We start from the raw sequence: 18,005 nt of genomic DNA on the forward strand, positions 1-18,005 counted from the left end.
GATAGATTTGGGCTAAGGCCCTACGATAGACTACAGTCCTGTCCAGGGGGTGTATTCGTACTACAGAAACAGGAGATAGATTGGGGCTAAGGCCTTACGATAGACTACAGTCCTGTCCAGGGGGTGTATTCTACAGAAACAGGAGATAGATTGGGGCTAAGGCCCTACGATAGACTACAGTCCTGTCCAGGGGGTGTATTCTACAGAAACAGGAGATAGATTGGGGCTAAGGCCCTACGATAGACTACAGTCCTGTCCAGGGGGTGTATTCGTACTACAGAAACAGGAGGTAGATTGGGGCTAAGGCCCTACGATAGACTACAGTCCTGTCCAGGGGGTGTATTCTACAGAAACAGGAGATAGATTGGGGCTAAGGCCCTACGATAGACTACAGTCCTGTCCAGGGGGTGTATTCTACAGAAACAGGAGATAGATTGGGGTAAGGCCCTACGATAGACTACAGTCCTGTCCAGGGGGTGTATTCTACAGAAACAGGAGGTAGATTGGGGTTAAGGCCCTACGATAGACTACAGTCCTGTCCAGGGGGTGTATTCTACAGAAACAGGAGATAGGCTCCTACTCCTATGAGCCATTCCCACTCGCACAACCCAAGGCTACTTCCTTACTTATGAGATGAACAGAGATGTCCACAAGTCCAAGTCAACTCTTTTGAGGGAAGTTGAAGTCAAGTCATAGTGTTGTGGACCAACAGGTATAAATCAGGGTAAATGAATGAAAACCAATGTTTTTCCCTCAGTGTGTAGACCTAGACCAGGGATTAAGCAAATCAACCTGCCATCTTGCTAAATTGTATTCAGAGCGAAGTGGGAAAATGAATCCCAAACAAAGTGGACATCCCGACGGCTCCAACACAGCACCATGGTGTCACTGACTCCTTATATATTGACCATATTCTAAACTGGGATAAAGGAATGAGAGGCCTGCACACAGAATATAGCTGATTCCCAGTGATGGATCCCTGCACCTAAATATACTGTACATTACATATACTACATTTCTACCTAATCTGTATCCGTTTTTAGCCCAGCACCGGTAGTCTCAAGTTTAGGATGTGCATATCGCCCTCCCTTCCTCCATGTTCTAAACTCCGTCTTCTAAACTTCATGTTCTTCTGTAACATAGCAAGGTGCCATGTTTCACTGCAATCACACGTGATTTCACAGAGTACTAAGCTACTAATAACTGTGCTCTGCTTGTGATGGTGGTAAAGAAAGACACCAGGTCTCATATTTTGCTCCGTCCATTAATTATGACAGAGGCGGGGTGCTTGGGTTACGTTCCAGGAAGTGTATAGGAAATGCGATCCCGCCGTGCGTTGACTGAACCCGGGGCACCATCTCCAGCCCCGTCTCGTAAGGCTACACTCCAGACGTTTTCCCCCTACCTCCACCTTATGTGTGCGTCCCAAATGGTATCCTGTTCCCTATATAGTGCACTACTTTTGACCAGGGTCCATAGGGGATAGAATGCACTATATAGGGAATAGGGTGCCATTTGGGATGGATGCCATGAGTCTTCATCCGTAACTTCTCTATTGATAGCTTTATGGTGAGAACATGGAGAGATCTGCTTTATGGTGAGAACATGGAGAGATCTGCTTTATGGTGAGAACATGGAGAGATCTGCTTGGTGGTGAGAACATGGAGAGATCTGCTTTATGGTGAGAACATGGAGACATCTGCTTTATGGTGAGAACATGGAGAGATCTGCTTTATGGTGAGAACATGGAGAGATCTGCTTGGTGGTGAGAACATGGAGAGATCTGCTTTATGGTGAGAACATGGAGACATCTGCTTTATGGTGAGAACATGGAGAGATCTGCTTGGTGGTGATATATGGAGAGATCTGCTTGGTGGTGAGAACATGGAGAGATCTGCTTTATGGTGAGAACATGGAGAGATCTGCTTGGTGGTGATATATGGAGAGATCTGCTTTATGGTGAGAACATGGAGAGATCTGCTTTATGGTGAGAACATGGAGAGATCTGCTTGGTGGTGATTTATGGAGAGATCTGCTTTATGGTGAGAACATGGAGAGATCTGCTTGGTGGTGATTTATGGAGAGATCTGCTTTATGGTGAGAACATGGAGAGATCTGCTTGGTGGTGATTTATGGAGAGATCTGCTTTATGGTGAGAACATGGAGAGATCTGCTTGGTGGTGAGAACATGGAGAGATCTGCTTGGTGGTGAGAACATGGAGAGATCTGCTTGGTGGTGATATATGGAGAGATCTGCTTGGTGGTGAGAACATGGAGAGATCTGCTTGGTGGTGATTTATGGAGAGATCTGCTTTATGGTGAGAACATGGAGAGATCTGCTTTATGGTGAGAACATGGAGAGATCTGCTTGGTGGTGAGAACATGGAGAGATCTGCTTTATGGTGAGAACATGGAGAGATCTGCTTTATGGTGAGAACATGGAGAGATCTGCTTGGTGGTGAGAACATGGAGAGATCTGCTTGGTGGTGAGAACATGGAGAGATCTGCTTTATGGTGAGAACATGGAGACATCTGCTTTATGGTGAGAACATGGAGAGATCTGCTTGGTGGTGATATATGGAGAGATCTGCTTGGTGGTGAGAACATGGAGAGATCTGCTTTATGGTGAGAACATGGAGAGATCTGCTTGGTGGTGATATATGGAGAGATCTGCTTTATGGTGAGAACATGGAGAGATCTGCTTTATGGTGAGAACATGGAGAGATCTGCTTGGTGGTGATTTATGGAGAGATCTGCTTTATGGTGAGAACATGGAGAGATCTGCTTGGTGGTGATTTATGGAGAGATCTGCTTTATGGTGAGAACATGGAGAGATCTGCTTGGTGGTGATTTATGGAGAGATCTGCTTTATGGTGAGAACATGGAGAGATCTGCTTGGTGGTGAGAACATGGAGAGATCTGCTTGGTGGTGAGAACATGGAGAGATCTGCTTGGTGGTGAGAACATGGAGAGATCTGCTTGGTGGTGATATATGGAGAGATCTGCTTGGTGGTGAGAACATGGAGAGATCTGCTTGGTGGTGATTTATGGAGAGATCTGCTTTATGGTGAGAACATGGAGAGATCTGCTTTATGGTGAGAACATGGAGAGATCTGCTTGGTGGTGAGAACATGGAGAGATCTGCTTTATGGTGAGAACATGGAGAGATCTGCTTTATGGTGAGAACATGGAGAGATCTGCTTGGTGGTGAGAACATGGAGAGATCTGCTTGGTGGTGAGAACATGGAGAGATCTGCTTGGTGGTGAGAACATGGAGAGATCTGCTTGGTGGTGAGAACATGGAGAGATCTGCTTGGTGGTGAGAACATGGAGAGATCTGCTTGGTGGTGAGAACATGGATAGATCTGCTTTATGGTGAGAACATGGAGAGATCTGCTAGGTGGTGAGAACATGGAGAGATCTGCTTGGTGGTGAGAACATGGAGAGATCTGCTTGGTGGTGATATATGGAGAGATCTGCTTGGTGGTGAGAACATGGAGAGATCTGCTTTATGGTGAGAACATAGAGAGATCTGCTTGGTGGTGAGAACATGGAGAGATCTGCTTTATGGTGAGAACATGGAGAGATCTGCTTGGTGGTGATTTATGGAGAGATCTGCTTTATGGTGAGAACATGGAGAGATCTGCTTGGTGGTGATTTATGGAGAGATCTGCTTGGTGGTGATTTATGGAGAGATCTGCTTTATGGTGAGAACATGGAGAGATCTGCTTTATGGTGTGAACATGGAGAGATCTGCTTTATGGTGAGAACATGGAGAGATCTGCTTGGTGGTGATATATGGAGAGATCTGCTTTATGGTGAGAACATGGAGAGATCTGCTTTATGGTGAGAACATGGAGAGATCTGCTTGGTGGTGATTTATGGAGAGATCTGCTTTATGGTGAGAACATGGAGAGATCTGCTTGGTGGTGATTTATGGAGAGATCTGCTTTATGGTGAGAACATGGAGAGATCTGCTTTATGGTGAGAACATGGAGAGATCTGCTTGATGGTGAGAACATGGAGAGATCTGCTTTATGGTGAGAACATGGAGACATCTGCTTGGTGGTGAGAACATGGAGAGATCTGCTTGGTGGTGATTTATGGAGAGATCTGCTTGGTGGTGATATATGGAGACATCTGCTTTATGGTGAGAACATGGAGAGATCTGCTTGATGGTGAGAACATGGAGAGATCTGCTTTATGGTGAGAACATGGAGAGATCTGCTTGGTGGTGAGAACATGGAGAGATCTGCTTGGTGGTGAACAGAGCAGAAAATAACTTCAGAAACTCTCTCAGAACTAAGTGAATAACTTCGATATGTTATGGATGTTTTTTTATGTGTACGTGTACGTTTTATGAAGCTTCATAATGATAAGTATCAGGTCATCCAAAGTCCCTGCTATACTCTGATAGTGTTAGACACTGAATCAACCTGTTGCATTACTGTAAAGGCTGCCATGCATTGGTACAGAGAGAGTTCAGGGGAGTAGCCAGGTGTGAGAAGTTTGTTGTGGAGGTGAGGTTGCTGCTACAAGGTGTGTTAGTGGAACATGATGGGGTGAGTCTCAGATGGAACCTTATTCCCTACGTAGTACACTACTTTTGACCAGAGCCCTATTGAGTGCCATTTGGGTGCTGAAGGGGTGTGTGTGTTGTGTGTTAAATCCCCTTGCACTATAAACTCTGGATATAGCAGGCTGGGTGTAGAGTCATAGGGGAAGTCCCAAATGGCACCCTGTTCCCTTCATAGTGCGCTTCCTTTGACCCATAGGGCTCTGTTAAAAAAAAATAGTAGAGCACTGTGTAGGGCATTTGGGACGCATCCGTCAGACAGGAAGTTTGGCAGTTGGCCATCTAAGCTTCTGAGGAATAAATGCAACTCATTTCCTGCCTCCAGCATTGTAGCCTGGTAGCCTGGGTTCCTTTCTGGGTAGCCTGGTAGCCTGGGTTCCTTTCTACACAGGAACACTGGGGGTTTTTCAGCTTCATCTCACCATGCGAGTCTCCTTCCTTCCACTGTGACTGTCTTTAGATGGGTCATAGTCATGTGTTGATTGGCATTGTGTGTGTGTGTGTGGCTTCCCTCCCGTCAATGACAGATGGACAAAAGAAAACACACAGCTTAGATCAGGGCAGTGTTCAGTAGGGAAAACATAGCAAACTCTTTTTCAAGGGGAAATGGACATCTGTATTCTTATTGGACAAGTCTTGGTAGTACCTTCCCATTTTTCATTCTGTTTCGAAAAATATTTTGTCCCATACTGAATATGACCCATGAGGTTCTATCTCACCACCATCTCACACAGAGGCCTGCGTGTGTGTTCCTTCCTGTCTGGACTTTCACTCTCACCTCACATGATGAATAGTGTTTGTCCTAATCTGACTTCCTGGTGAGAGAGAGTGCTGAATGTGATGTGTAGCATCTATATCATACTGTTAGGTCGGTTCAACACAGCTCTCCTATTCATCTAGATCATACTGTTAGGTTGGTTCAACACAGCTCTCCTATTCATCTAGATCATACTGTTAGGTTGGTTCAACACAGCTCCCCTATTCATCTAGATCATACTGTTAGGTTGGTTCAACACAGCTCTCCTATTCATCTAGATCATACTGTTAGGTTGGTTCAACACAGCTCCCCTATTCATCTAGATCATACTGTTAGGTTGGTTCAACACAGCTCCCCTATTCATCTAGATCATACTGTTAGGTTGGTTCAACACAGCTCTCCTATTCATCTGTCCCTATATCTTGTTGCATACAACAAGCGCTCCACTGACAGAGAGAGAGGGAGAGATTTTCTTCTTTTTTATTAATTTTTTAGAAAACAGCCACGTGACTGCATGACTTTGTGCCGGGCCTGGAGCAAGAGGACTGGAGTCCAGGGCTGGCTGCCGACCGTCGCTATGCCAACAGACAGGGGGATCTGTTTTATTGTGAGGTGTGAGCGGGCTGGACGGGGCAGGGCTGTTTATTTGGGTCAGGCAGTGTAGTGAGACAGTGATGTTTGGGCCTGTCTGTCTGTCTGTGTCGGAGCTCTGGCGCTGCATTGGTATCGCAGAATATCTCTCCTCTGGCCGACCTGGCAAAATAGAATTGCAGTAAACTTGCTTTAAAACGTCAAAATGTTCTCTACGCCCCATGGCAAAATGTGTCGAGTTGCAGGAAATTAACTCTTCAACGTTTTTATTTTCTCTCCGCTGTCAAGGGGGGGGGGGGGGGGGGGGGGGGGGGGGGGGGGGGGGGGGGGGGGCTAAAATGTGGGGGGGGGGGCCACCCAACAAAATGTCACTTAGGGCCTCCAAAAGGCTAGGGTCGGCTCTGACTGCATGTGTGGGCCCTCATGATGACTTCCGTTTTTTGTGGCCCCCCCATCCCTGATATAGGGAATAGCGTGCCATTTTGGATGCGGCCTGTATCCTGTATGTTGTGTACTACTGTAGTACTGTGATAATGTAGTACTGTGATACTGTAGTACTGTGATACTGTGATACTGTAGTACTGTGATACTGTAGTACTGTGATACTGTAGTACTGTGATACTGTGATACTGTAGTACTGTGATAATGTAGTACTGTGATACTGTAGTATTGTGATACTGTAGTACTGTGATACTGTAGTACTGTAGTGCTGTAGTACTGTAGTACTGTGATAATGTAGTACTGTGATACTGTAGTACTGTAGTACTGTGATACTGTAGTACTGTGATACTGTGATACTGTAGTACTGTGGTACTGTGATACTGTAGTGCTGTAGTACTGTAGTACTGTGATAATGTAGTACTGTGATACTGTAGTACTGTGATACTGTGATACTGTAGTACTGTGATACTGTGGTACTGTGATACTGTAGTACTGTAGTACTGTGATACTAGTGCCAACCATAGCAGGTGCCAGGTAGGGAGGGGTCACAGAGGGGGGGGGGTCACAGAGGGCACTGATGTTGACGTGGAAGGGACGACAGCTGAATTCCAAATAGACCCCTAGCCCCTACTCCCTAGCCCCTACCCCCTAGGCATTCCTGTAGATGTGAGAGGTTTGGATTGGTCTATGGCTAAGTAATATCGGGAAACTTCTACCAAGCCAATGCCATAAGGCTTATCTATCCTCTTCTCAATGAGGTTAATAAGAAGAGTTGATGGTTATATCTATCCAATCATTAGACCAGGACCAGTGGCCATCTTGGCACTGTAATGTTGAAATATGTGTTGACATCTGGGTGCTTTAGAAAGACAACCAGGCTGGATTTAGTTGTGTATTTGTTGTGAAATGTACCCGGGATAACATCCGGCCACTCCAGCTCAGCTCTCAGGTTGGCTGGTTGGGTGGGATAATTAGATCCCACCACCTGTGACTGTCTCTCAACTTCTCCTTCTGTAGAGTTCTGCAGTACTGGAACGTCTCTCAACCTCTCGTTCTGTAGAGTTCTACAGTACTGGACCGTCTCTCGACCTGTCCTTCTGTAGAGTTCTACTATAACGGGCTGTAGTAACACACACAGTGTTTAGATAGAGCACTACTGTTTGTTTCTCGGAAGAGCGGAGAAATGTCACACTGCTACCCAGGGTTTATATCTGGGTGCCACATGGTTGGTGGGTTGGTTGGTTGTGACTGAGTAGCCATTCTGTTTTCTCTCTGTGAATTTCAGCTCGGTGCAGAACAGTGAACGGGGAAAGAAGATGGGGGCAGCTGTGATCACCACCAGTCGGAGTGTTGTGCAGACTGGAAAGGCAGTAGGTGAGACAGACAGTCAGTTTCTCTAGCCAACCCTTCCCCAGTGAGACAGACAGACGGTCTCTCTAGCCAACCCTTCCCCAGTGAGACAGACAATCCGACTCTCTAGCCAACCCTTCCCCAGTGAGACAGACAGACACTCTCTAGCCAACCCTTCCCCAGTGTGACAGACACACTCTCTAGCCAACCCTTCCACAGTGAGACAGACAGACACTCTCTAGCCAACCCTTCCCCAGTGTGACAGACATACACTCTCTAGCCAACCCTTCCACAGTGAGACAGACAGTCTCTCTAGCCAACCCTTTCCCAGTGAGACAGACAGACACTCTCTAGCCAACCATTCCCCAGTGAGACAGACAGACACTCTCTAGCCAACCCTTCCCCAGTGAGACAGACACTCTCTAGCCAACCCTTCCCCAGTGTGACAGACATACACTCTCTAGCCAACCCTTCCACAGTGAGACAGACAGACACTCTCTAGCCAACCCTTCCCCAGTGAGACAGACAATCCGACTCTCTAGCCAACCCTTCCCCAGTGAGACAGACAGACACTCTCTAGCCAACCCTTCCCCAGTGAGACAGACAGACACTCTCTAGCCAACCCTTCCCCAGTGAGACAGACAGACACTCTCTAGCCAACCCTTCCGCAGTGAGACAGACAATCCGACTCTCTAGCCAACCCTTCCCCAGTGAGACAGACAGACACTCTCTAGCCAACCCTTCCCCAGTGAGACAGACGGTCTCTCTAGCCAACCCTTCCACAGTGAGACAGACAGACACTCTCTAGCCAACCCTTCCCCAGTGTGACAGACATACACTCTAGCCAACCCTTTCCCAGTGAGACAGACGGTCTCTCTAGCCAACCCTTCCCCAGTGAGACAGACAGACGGTCTCTCTAGCCAACCCTTCCGCAGTGAGACAGACAATCCGACTCTCTAGCCAACCCTTCCCCAGTGAGACAGACAGACACTCTCTAGCCAACCCTTCCCCAGTGAGACAGACAGACACTCTCTAGCCAACCCTTCCCCAGTGAGACAGACAGACACTCTCTAGCCAACCCTTCCCCAGTGTGACAGACATACACTCTCTAGCCAACCCTTCCACAGTGAGACAGACAATCTGACTCTCTAGCCAACCCTTCCCCAGTGAGACAGACAATCTGACTCTCTAGCCAACCCTTCCCCAGTGAGACAGTCAGTCTCTCTAGCCAACCCTTCCCCAGTGAGACAGACAATCTGACTCTCTAGCCAACCCTTCCCCAGTGAGACAGACAATCTGACTCTCTAGCCAACCCTTCCCCAGTGAGACAGACAATCTGACTCTCTAGCCAACCCTTCCCCAGTGAGACAGACAATCTGACTCTCTAGCCAACCCTTCCCCAGTCAGACAGACAATCTGACTCTCTAGCCAACCCTTCCCCAGTGAGACAGACAATCTGACTCTCTAGCCAACCCTTCCCCAGTGTGACAGACAATCTGACTCTCTAGCCAACCCTTTCCCAGTGAGACAGACAATCTGACTCTCTAGCCAACCCTTCCCCAGTGTGACAGACAATCTGACTCTCTAGCCAACCCTTCCCCAGTCAGACAGACAATCTGACTCTCTAGCCAACCCTTCCCCAGTGAGACAGACAATCTGACTCTCTAGCCAACCCTTCCCCAGTGTGACAGACAATCTGACTCTCTAGCCAACCCTTTCCCAGTGAGACAGACAATCTGACTCTCTAGCCAACCCTTCCCCAGTGTGACAGACAATCTGACTCTCTAGCCAACCCTTCCCCAGTGTGACAGACAATCTGACTCTCTAGCCAACCCTTCCCCAGTGAGACAGACAGACACTCTCTAGCCAACCCTTCCCCAGTGAGACAGACAATCTGACTCTCTAGCCAACCCTTCCCCAGTGTGACAGACAATCTGACTCTCTAGCCAACCCTTCCCCAGTGTGACAGACAATCTGACTCTCTAGCCAACCCTTCCCCAGTGTGACAGACAATCTGACTCTCTAGCCAACCCTTTCCCAGTGAGACAGACAGACAGTCTATTTGTATACAGTAAATGGGGTTGCATAATTTTGATAACTTTCCCAGAATTCCTCGGTTTTCCAGAAATCCTGGTTGGAAGATTTACTGAATCAGGAGGGAATAAACAGGACATCCGGAATCCTGCAAACAAAATGTCTGGAAAACCTGGGATTCTGGGGGAAAAGTTACTGTAATTTTGCAACCCTTAACAATACAGTAGTTTATATGTAATCCCTCCTGTCTCCATCCTCCAGGTCAGTCGGTGGGTGGAGCTCTGACCAGCGCTAAGTCAGCCATGTCCTCCTGGTTCTCTATGTTGGCACAGCCAGCTATCGTACCCACGCCAGAGCCTCAGTTACCTACAGAGACCAAGCCTTGACCACCTGCCTGCCTACCTGTCCCCCCCACCCAGTCCGTCTCTTCTCACAGCCAGCTATCGTACCCACGCCAGAGCCTCCGTTACCTACAGAGACCAAGCCTTGACCACCTGCCTGCCTACCCAGTCCGTCTCTTCTCACAGCCAGCTGAGTGTGCGGAGTGCCCCGAGTCTAGCGGGAGAGACTAGGGTTAACCTAACCCCTCTCCCCCCAACAGTCCTCCCCTGACTCTCTCAATTCATCTTTCCTTGATTTCTTGCATTCTTTATCCTCAACCTCATTGGAGAAGCAAGTCAGAGGGGAGGGATCTTGGACCGTGTCCTCCAATACGGTTGAGAAGGAGGCGTGGAGATAGGATGCGACAGCGCACTCCTCCTATCCCTCCTCTCAGAACCAGGTAGTTACAGGAGAAACTGGGTTGGGCAGAATAGGTTGTATTTGTGTGTTTTTTTAGGGAAGGGTTTTATTTGATGAAAAATGTGTTGTTTCAGGCCATTGATGGGATCACAACACAACAGATGGATCCTGTCTGCATCCCAAATGGCACCCTATTCCCTATACAGTGCACTACTTTTTCTTTTTTTTTCAAAAGGGGGAAAAAAAATACTTACAAAAAAAAGACTTTTATATAAAGGGAATAGATTGGCATTTGGGATGCGACCCAGGTCTGCAGCACCCTTTCCTTCTGTCGTCCCTCCCATCCACAGGTTACAACTGCTGCAGACAGACAGGGGGCAGAGAAAAATACACTTATGTCATTCCCCAAACAGACGTGTCCATGCTCAGAGCCTCATGCACTTTAGATTTGAGTGTTTTCTCTGTGTGGCGGAAGACCTTTGTGTGTTTTATCCCAGACCAGTGTTTTGCTCTAACTGTATATCAACAGGGTGTGTACTGTATATACTGACGGTCTTTAATGACAGTGTGCATCGCTGGCTGGATGCTGTTTTTAAATGTCTGCGTCAGATGGCAGCACTCCTACGCGACTCTCGTCCCTGCAGTAAGACAACGGTGTTACCGTAAATCAGCAAGACGTTGGGCCAGAGCAAGATCACTCTCAGATTGCAGAAGGACAGGAAGAGTCCCAAATGGTAGCCCTATCCCATAAATAGTGCACTACTTTTGACCAGATCCCTATGGGGTTTGGTTGGTGCCATTTGGAACATATTGTGTTTGTCATTCCTTCAGGAAAAGAAAACTGTTTTGGACACTCGTTGTATCCCCACCCTATCATGTTATAGTGAACTCTATACAGAGATGAAGCCTGGAGGAATATGGGATTTAAACTAATGTACTAATATATTTTATTTTAGATTGATGTAGTTCTTTGAGCTATTCATGTTCTGTATTATGTCATGTTTCATGTTTTCTGTGGACCCCAGGATGAGTAGCTGCTGCTATCGCTACAGCTATTGGGGATCCTAATAAAATACCAAAAAATTGTTTTTGGGACTCACACTTAATCATTGTGATTTCCCTCTTCGTCATGACAACACTGGAACCAATCTCTACTAATCTATGGACCACACCAACTATGGTGTGTGTGTGATATAGCACCCTATTCCCTAAATAGGGCACTACCTTTGACCGGTGGCTTTGGTCAAAAGTAGTGCACTATATAGGGAATAGGACGCACCTATGTGTCTGTACATAGTAAAGATGATTATATACGGAAAACAAAGAATGTAAATGCAACATGCAACAATTTCATATGTGGAAATCAGTTAATTGAAAGAAATTCACATGACTGAGAATACAGATATGTATCTGTTAGTCACAGATAACTTTAAAAAAAGAAAAAGAAATGGGCCTCACAATGGGCCTCAGGATATCGTTATGGAATTTCTGTGCATTCAAATTGCCGTCAATAAAAATTACATTTTGTTTCATTGTCCGTAGCTTATGCCTGCCCATACCATAACCCCAACGCCACCATGGGGCACTCTGTTGACAACGCTGACATCAGCAAACCGCTCACCCACAGGACATACACACGGTCTGTGGTTGTAAGGCCGGTTGGACCTACTGCTTATGGTACAGAAAATGAACATTCAATTCTCTGTCAACAGCTCTGTTGGACGTTCCTGCAGTCAGCATGTCAATTGCACGCTCCCTCAAAACTTGAGACATCTGTGGCATTGTGTTGTGTGACAAAACTGCACATTTTAGAGTAGCCTTTTATTGTCTCCCAGCACAAGGTGCACCTGTGTAATGATCATGCTGTTTAATCAGTTTCTTGATATGCCACACCTGTTATGCCACACAAATGCCCACTAACAGGGATGTAAACAAATGTGTGCACAAAATTTGAGATAAATAAGCTTTTTGTGCGTATGGAACATTTCTGGGATCTTCTATTTCAGCTCGTAAAACATGGGACCAACACTTTACATGTTGCGTTTATATTTCTGTTCAGTGTATATCTGTGTACTCTCTTTGTAGCCTATACTTGTCACTTTCAGATCATTACTGTAACTCTTCTCTCCCCAACTGTTTGTATTTGAGATCATTACTGTATCTCTTCTCTCCCCAACTGTTTGTATTTGAGATCATTACTGTATCTCTTCTCTCCCCAACTGTTTGTATTTGAGATCATTACTGTATCTCTTCTCTCCCCAACTGTTTGTATTTGAGATCATTACTGTATCTCTTCTCTCCCCAACTGTTTGTATTTGAGATCATTACTGTATCTCTTCTCTCCCCAACTGTTTGTATTTGAGATCATTACTGTATCTCTTCTCTCCCCAACTGTTTGTATTTGAGATCATTACTGTATCTCTTCTCTCCCCAACTGTTTGTATTTGAGATCATTACTGTATCTCTTCTCTCCCCAACTGTTTGTATTTGAGATCATTACTGTATCTCTTCTCTCCCCAACTGTTTGTATTTGAGATAATTACGGTAACTGTTCTCTCCCCAACTGTTTGTATTTGAGATAATTACGGTAACTGTTCTCTCTCCAACTGTTTGTATTTGAGATAATTACGGTAACTGTTCTCTCTCCAACTGTTTGTATTTGAGATAATTACGGTAACTGTTCTCTCTCCAACTGTTTGTATTTGAGATAATTACGGTAACTGTTCTCTCTCCAACTGTTTGTATTTGAGATAATTACGGTAACTGTTCTCTCTCCAACTGTTTGTATTTGAGATAATTACGGTAACTGTTCTCTCTCCAACTGTTTGTATTTGAGATAATTACGGTAACTGTTCTCTCTCCAACTGTTTGTATTTGAGATAATTACGGTAACTGTTCTCTCTCCAACTGTTTGTATTTGAGATAATTACGGTAACTGTTCTCTCGATGCCATTTGAAGCTGTTGGATTACTAGTACTTTGTAACAACAGTTAGGTAGGCATGCTCTTTGAGACCATGACTGTCTGAAATTGCACCCTATTTCCTAGATAGTGAGCTACTTTTGTTTTGACTAGAGCCTATAGGTAGTGCACTAAATAGGGAATAGGTGAACCATTTTGGACACGGCTCAGGTCCAGTTTATTTATTTTTTTACTGTAATGACGGCTGTCTGAATGATGGCCGTCTTTGTGTCGGCTGTCTGAACGATGGCCTTCTTTGTGTCGGCTGTCTGAACGATGGCCGTCTTTGTGTCGGCTGTCTGAATGATGGCCGTCTTTGTGTCGGCTGTCTGAACGATGGCCGTCTTTGTGTCGGCTGTCTGAATGATGGCCGTCTTTGTGTCGGCTGTCTGAACGATGGCCGTCTTTGTGTCGGCTGTCTGAATGATGGCCGTCTTTGTGTCGGCTGTCTGAACTTTGGACGTCCATTCCTCCTCCATTTCCCGTCATGACTTTCAAACTAAAACCTGAGTCATTCGCATTGCGTGTGTTTTAGACTGTATGCTGCATGCTTCCTTTGTTGCTTATTCAATTCTGAATATTAAGTATGAACATATTTTTGGGTTTCAGAGCCATTCCTTTTCTCTGTGTGTATTTAAAATATGAATGTATTCTAAATTGAAATTGAAAGATGCTTTTGAAGTATTTTGTTGGGGGAAACAGTTAATTTATGCTATGCTGTATTGCTGCATTAAATAAGAGAAACTGAAATAATCTCCTCTTTATCTAAAAATACAAACAAATAAAAGATGGAAATTATCCTTTTTATCTAAAAGCTTCTGTACCCAAAAAAGTAAACAAATGATGAAAGGAATAGTATTTTTTCCCCCTGTAAGACGGAAGAGGAAGCGAGACCACACTTTAGTTCCTGTTTTTTTTTTCTGGTTCTATGAACTAAGTAGACCAGACACACTGTTTATGCATTGGTGTCTACGAGAGTTAGAGAGGGAGAGAGGAGGGGGAGCGAGAGGAGGGGGAGCGAGAGGGGGGGGAGAGGGAGAGGAGAGAGGGAGGAGGGAGAGAGGAAGAAGAGGGAGAGGGAGGGGGGGGGGGTATATTCGTAGTCTGGTCTATTCATATGTAGGTCAGCCAAACAAAGGACCAGGGTAGAGGAGGGGAGGGGTGGTGGTGGTGGTGGTGGTGGGGGGCCAGGACATGTGGTAGCAGGCAGCAGCCACGTGCCTGTTTCAACAACAATCCAGTCAACCCTATCACACAGTACTCACACAGAGTCTGATGAACCCAGAGACCTCGCGGATTGGGGGGAGCACACAGGCAGATAGAGTGGAGAGGCAGAGACTGAGACTGAAGCGAGACATCCCACTCCCTGATTTATTTCTGGTTCATATTCAGTCTTTATTTCTGGTTCATATTCAGGCTTGAAAATTATTACAGACTACATAGGGAAGCACAGCCGCGAGCTGCCCAGTGACACAAGCCTACCAGACGAGCTAAACAACTTCTATGCTCGCTTCGAGGCAAGCAACACTGAAGCATGCATGAGAGCACCAGCTGTTCCGGATGACTATGTGATCACGCTCTCCGTAGCCGATGTGAGTAAGACTTTTAAGCAGGTCAACATTCACAAGGCCACAGGGCCAGACGGATTACCAGGACGTGTACTCCGAGCATGTGCTGACCAACTGGCAAGTGTCTTCACTGACATTTTCAACATGTCCCTGACTGAGTCTGTAATACCAACATGTTAGTACTCACGTCTGTAGCCATGAAGTGCTTTGAAAGGCTGGTCATGGCTCACATCAACACCATTATCCCAGAAACCCTAGACCCACTCCAATTTGCATACCGCTCCAACAGATAACAACCTCTCCCTCAACGTGACCAAGACAAAGGAGATTATTGTGGACTACAGGGGAAAAAAAGAGGACTGTGCACGCCCTCATTCTCATCGACGGGCTGTAGTGGAATAGGTTGAGAGCTTCAAGTTCCTTGGTGTCCACATCACCAACGAACTATCATGGTCCAAACACACCAAGACAGTCGTGAAGAGGGCACGACAAAGCCTATTCCCCCTCAGGAGACTGAAAAGATTCGGCATGGGTCCTCAGATCCTCAAAAAATTCTACAGCTGCACCATCGAGAGCATCCTGACTGGTTGCATCACCACCTGGTATGGCAACTGCTTGGCCTCCGACCGCAAGGCACTACAGAGGGTAGTGCGTACGGCCCAGTACATCACTGGGGCCAAGCTTCCTACCATCCAGGACCTCTATACGAGGCGGTGTCAGAGGAAGGCCCTCAAAATTGGCAAAGACTCCAGCCACCCTAGTCATAGACTGTTCTCTCTGCTACCGCACGGCAAGCGGTACCGGAGTGCCAAGTCTAGGTCCAAAAGGCTTCTTAACAGCTTCTACCCCCAAGCCATAAGACTCCTGAACAGCTAATCATGGCTACCCGGACTATTTGCATTGCCCCGACATGTACATATTACCTCAATTACCTCGACTAACCGGTGCCCCCGCACTTTGACTCTGTACCGGTACCCCCTGTATATAGCCTCCCTACTGTTATTTTATTTTACTGCTGCTCTTTAATTATTAGCTTTTTTTCATATTATTTTTCGTTAAAAAATGGTTTTCATTTTATTTCTTCTATTTTTACTTATCTATTTTTTCTTCACTTTTTTATATATACAAGAGTATTTTTTAATCTACAAATTTGTGCTGAAAAGGAGACGAATATGTGTGTATTTGCATGGCTCTTTCATTGATCCCTAATATTCTGAACGTTCTCTCCATATATTCTAGTGAGTCTGTCGTGAAAATTCTAATTAAAAGGTACACCACATTTAAAGGGATGGCTTTAGATATATGTAATGAAAACTGCATGAGAAATCTGTTGGCCAGCAAGTGGGAGGGTTTTCAGCAGTTGAATTAAATGTATTCAGGAACAAGGAAACAACACCTGCAAAGCCTGTCAAAAGTATGTGGACACCTGCTCGTCGAACATCTCATTCCAAAATCACGGCCATTAATACGGAGTTGGTCTCCCCTTTGCTGCTATAACAGCCTCCACTCTTCTGGTAATGCTTTCCACTAGATGTTGGAACATTTCTGCGGGGACTTGCTTCCATTCAGCCACAAGAGCATTAGTGAGGTCGGGCACTGATGTTGGGCGATTAGGCCTGGCTCGCAGTCGGCGCTCCAATTCATCCCAAAGGTGTTCGATGGGGTTGAAGTCAGGGCTCTGTGCAGGCCAGTCAAGTTCTTCCACACCGATCTCGACAAACCATATTTGTATGGACATCGCTTTGTGCACGGGGGCATTGTCATGCTGAAACAGGAAAGGGCCTTCCCCAAACTGTTGCCACATATTTGGAAGCACATAATCGTCTAGAATGTCATTGTATGCTGTAGAGTTAAGATTTCCCTTCACTGGAACTATGGGGCCTAGCCCGAACCATGAAAAACAGCCCCAGACCATTATTCCTTCTCCACCAAACTTTACAGTTGGCACTATGCATTGGGGCAGGTAGCGTTCTCCTGGCATACGACAAACCCAGATTTGTCCGTCAGACTGCCAGATGGTGAAGCATGATTCATCACTCGAGAGAACGCGTTTCGACTGCTCCAGAGTCCAATGGCGGCGAGCTTTACACCACTCCAGCCGACGCTTGGCATTGCGCATGGTGATCTTAGGCTTGTGTGCGGCTGCTCGGCCATGGAAACCCATTTCATGAAGCTCCTGACGAACAGTTATTGTGCTGATGTTGCTTCCAGAAGCAGTTTGGAACTCGGTAGTGAGTGTTGCAACCGAGGACAGACGATTTTTATGCACTTCAGCACTCGGCGGTCCCGTTCTGTGAGCTTGTGTGGCCTACCACTTCACGGCTGAGCCGTTGTTGCTCTTAGACGTTTCCACTACACAATAACAGCACTTACAGTTGACCGGGGCAGCTCTAGCAGGGCAAGAAAATTTGACGAACTGACTTGTTGGAAAGGTGGCATCCTATGACGGGGCCACGTTGAAAGTCACTGAGCTTTTCAGTACAGGCCAGTCTACTGCCAATGTTTGTCTATGGGGATTGCATGGCCGTGTGCTCAATTTTATACACCTGTCAGCAACGGGTGTGGCTGAAATAGCCCAATCCACTAATTTGAAGGGGTATCCAAAAATGTTTATATATGTATGAATACCAACTACTGAGAAGTGTGAAGGGAAGGTGTAACTTTCCTAAGTCTGAATCGGGCCCATAGGCCACTACTACCCTCAGTGCTCTGGACAAAAGCAGTGCACTACGTAGGTAATAGTGTTCCATTTGGGATGCAACCACTGAAGCCCAAAGGTCACCCTATCCCCTACGTCAGGGGTCTCCAATCCCGTTCCTGGAGGAGAGCTACCCCTTGTAGGATTTCATTTCAACCCCAGTTTTAACTAACATTTTTACATTTACAATTTTTGTCATTTTAGCAGACGCTCTTATCCAGAGCGACTTTCAATTAAGTGAGTACATACATTTTCATACTGGCCCCCCCGTGGGAAACGAACCCACAAC

At 46.2% G+C, this 18,005-nt stretch overlaps 1 protein-coding gene across 1 annotated transcript in view; it reads left to right on the plus strand.

The window, feature by feature from the left end:
* Positions 1-11,578, plus strand: part of LOC311108855 (late secretory pathway protein AVL9 homolog) — a 40,373-nt gene extending 28,795 nt beyond the window's left edge. Inside the window, exons 15-16 of the mRNA XM_084151624.1 lie at positions 7,651-7,739; positions 10,011-11,578. Of these exons, the coding sequence (XP_084007750.1) occupies positions 7,651-7,739; positions 10,011-10,135 (214 nt within the window). The 3' untranslated portion in view covers positions 10,136-11,578. The remainder of the gene's footprint in view (positions 1-7,650; positions 7,740-10,010) is intronic.
* Positions 11,579-18,005: the final 6,427 nt, after the last annotated feature.

The sequence above is a fragment of the Coregonus lavaretus genome, assembly GCF_964263955.1.
Source record: "Coregonus lavaretus genome assembly, chromosome: 34".
Classification (NCBI taxonomy): Eukaryota; Metazoa; Chordata; class Actinopteri; order Salmoniformes; family Salmonidae; genus Coregonus; species Coregonus lavaretus.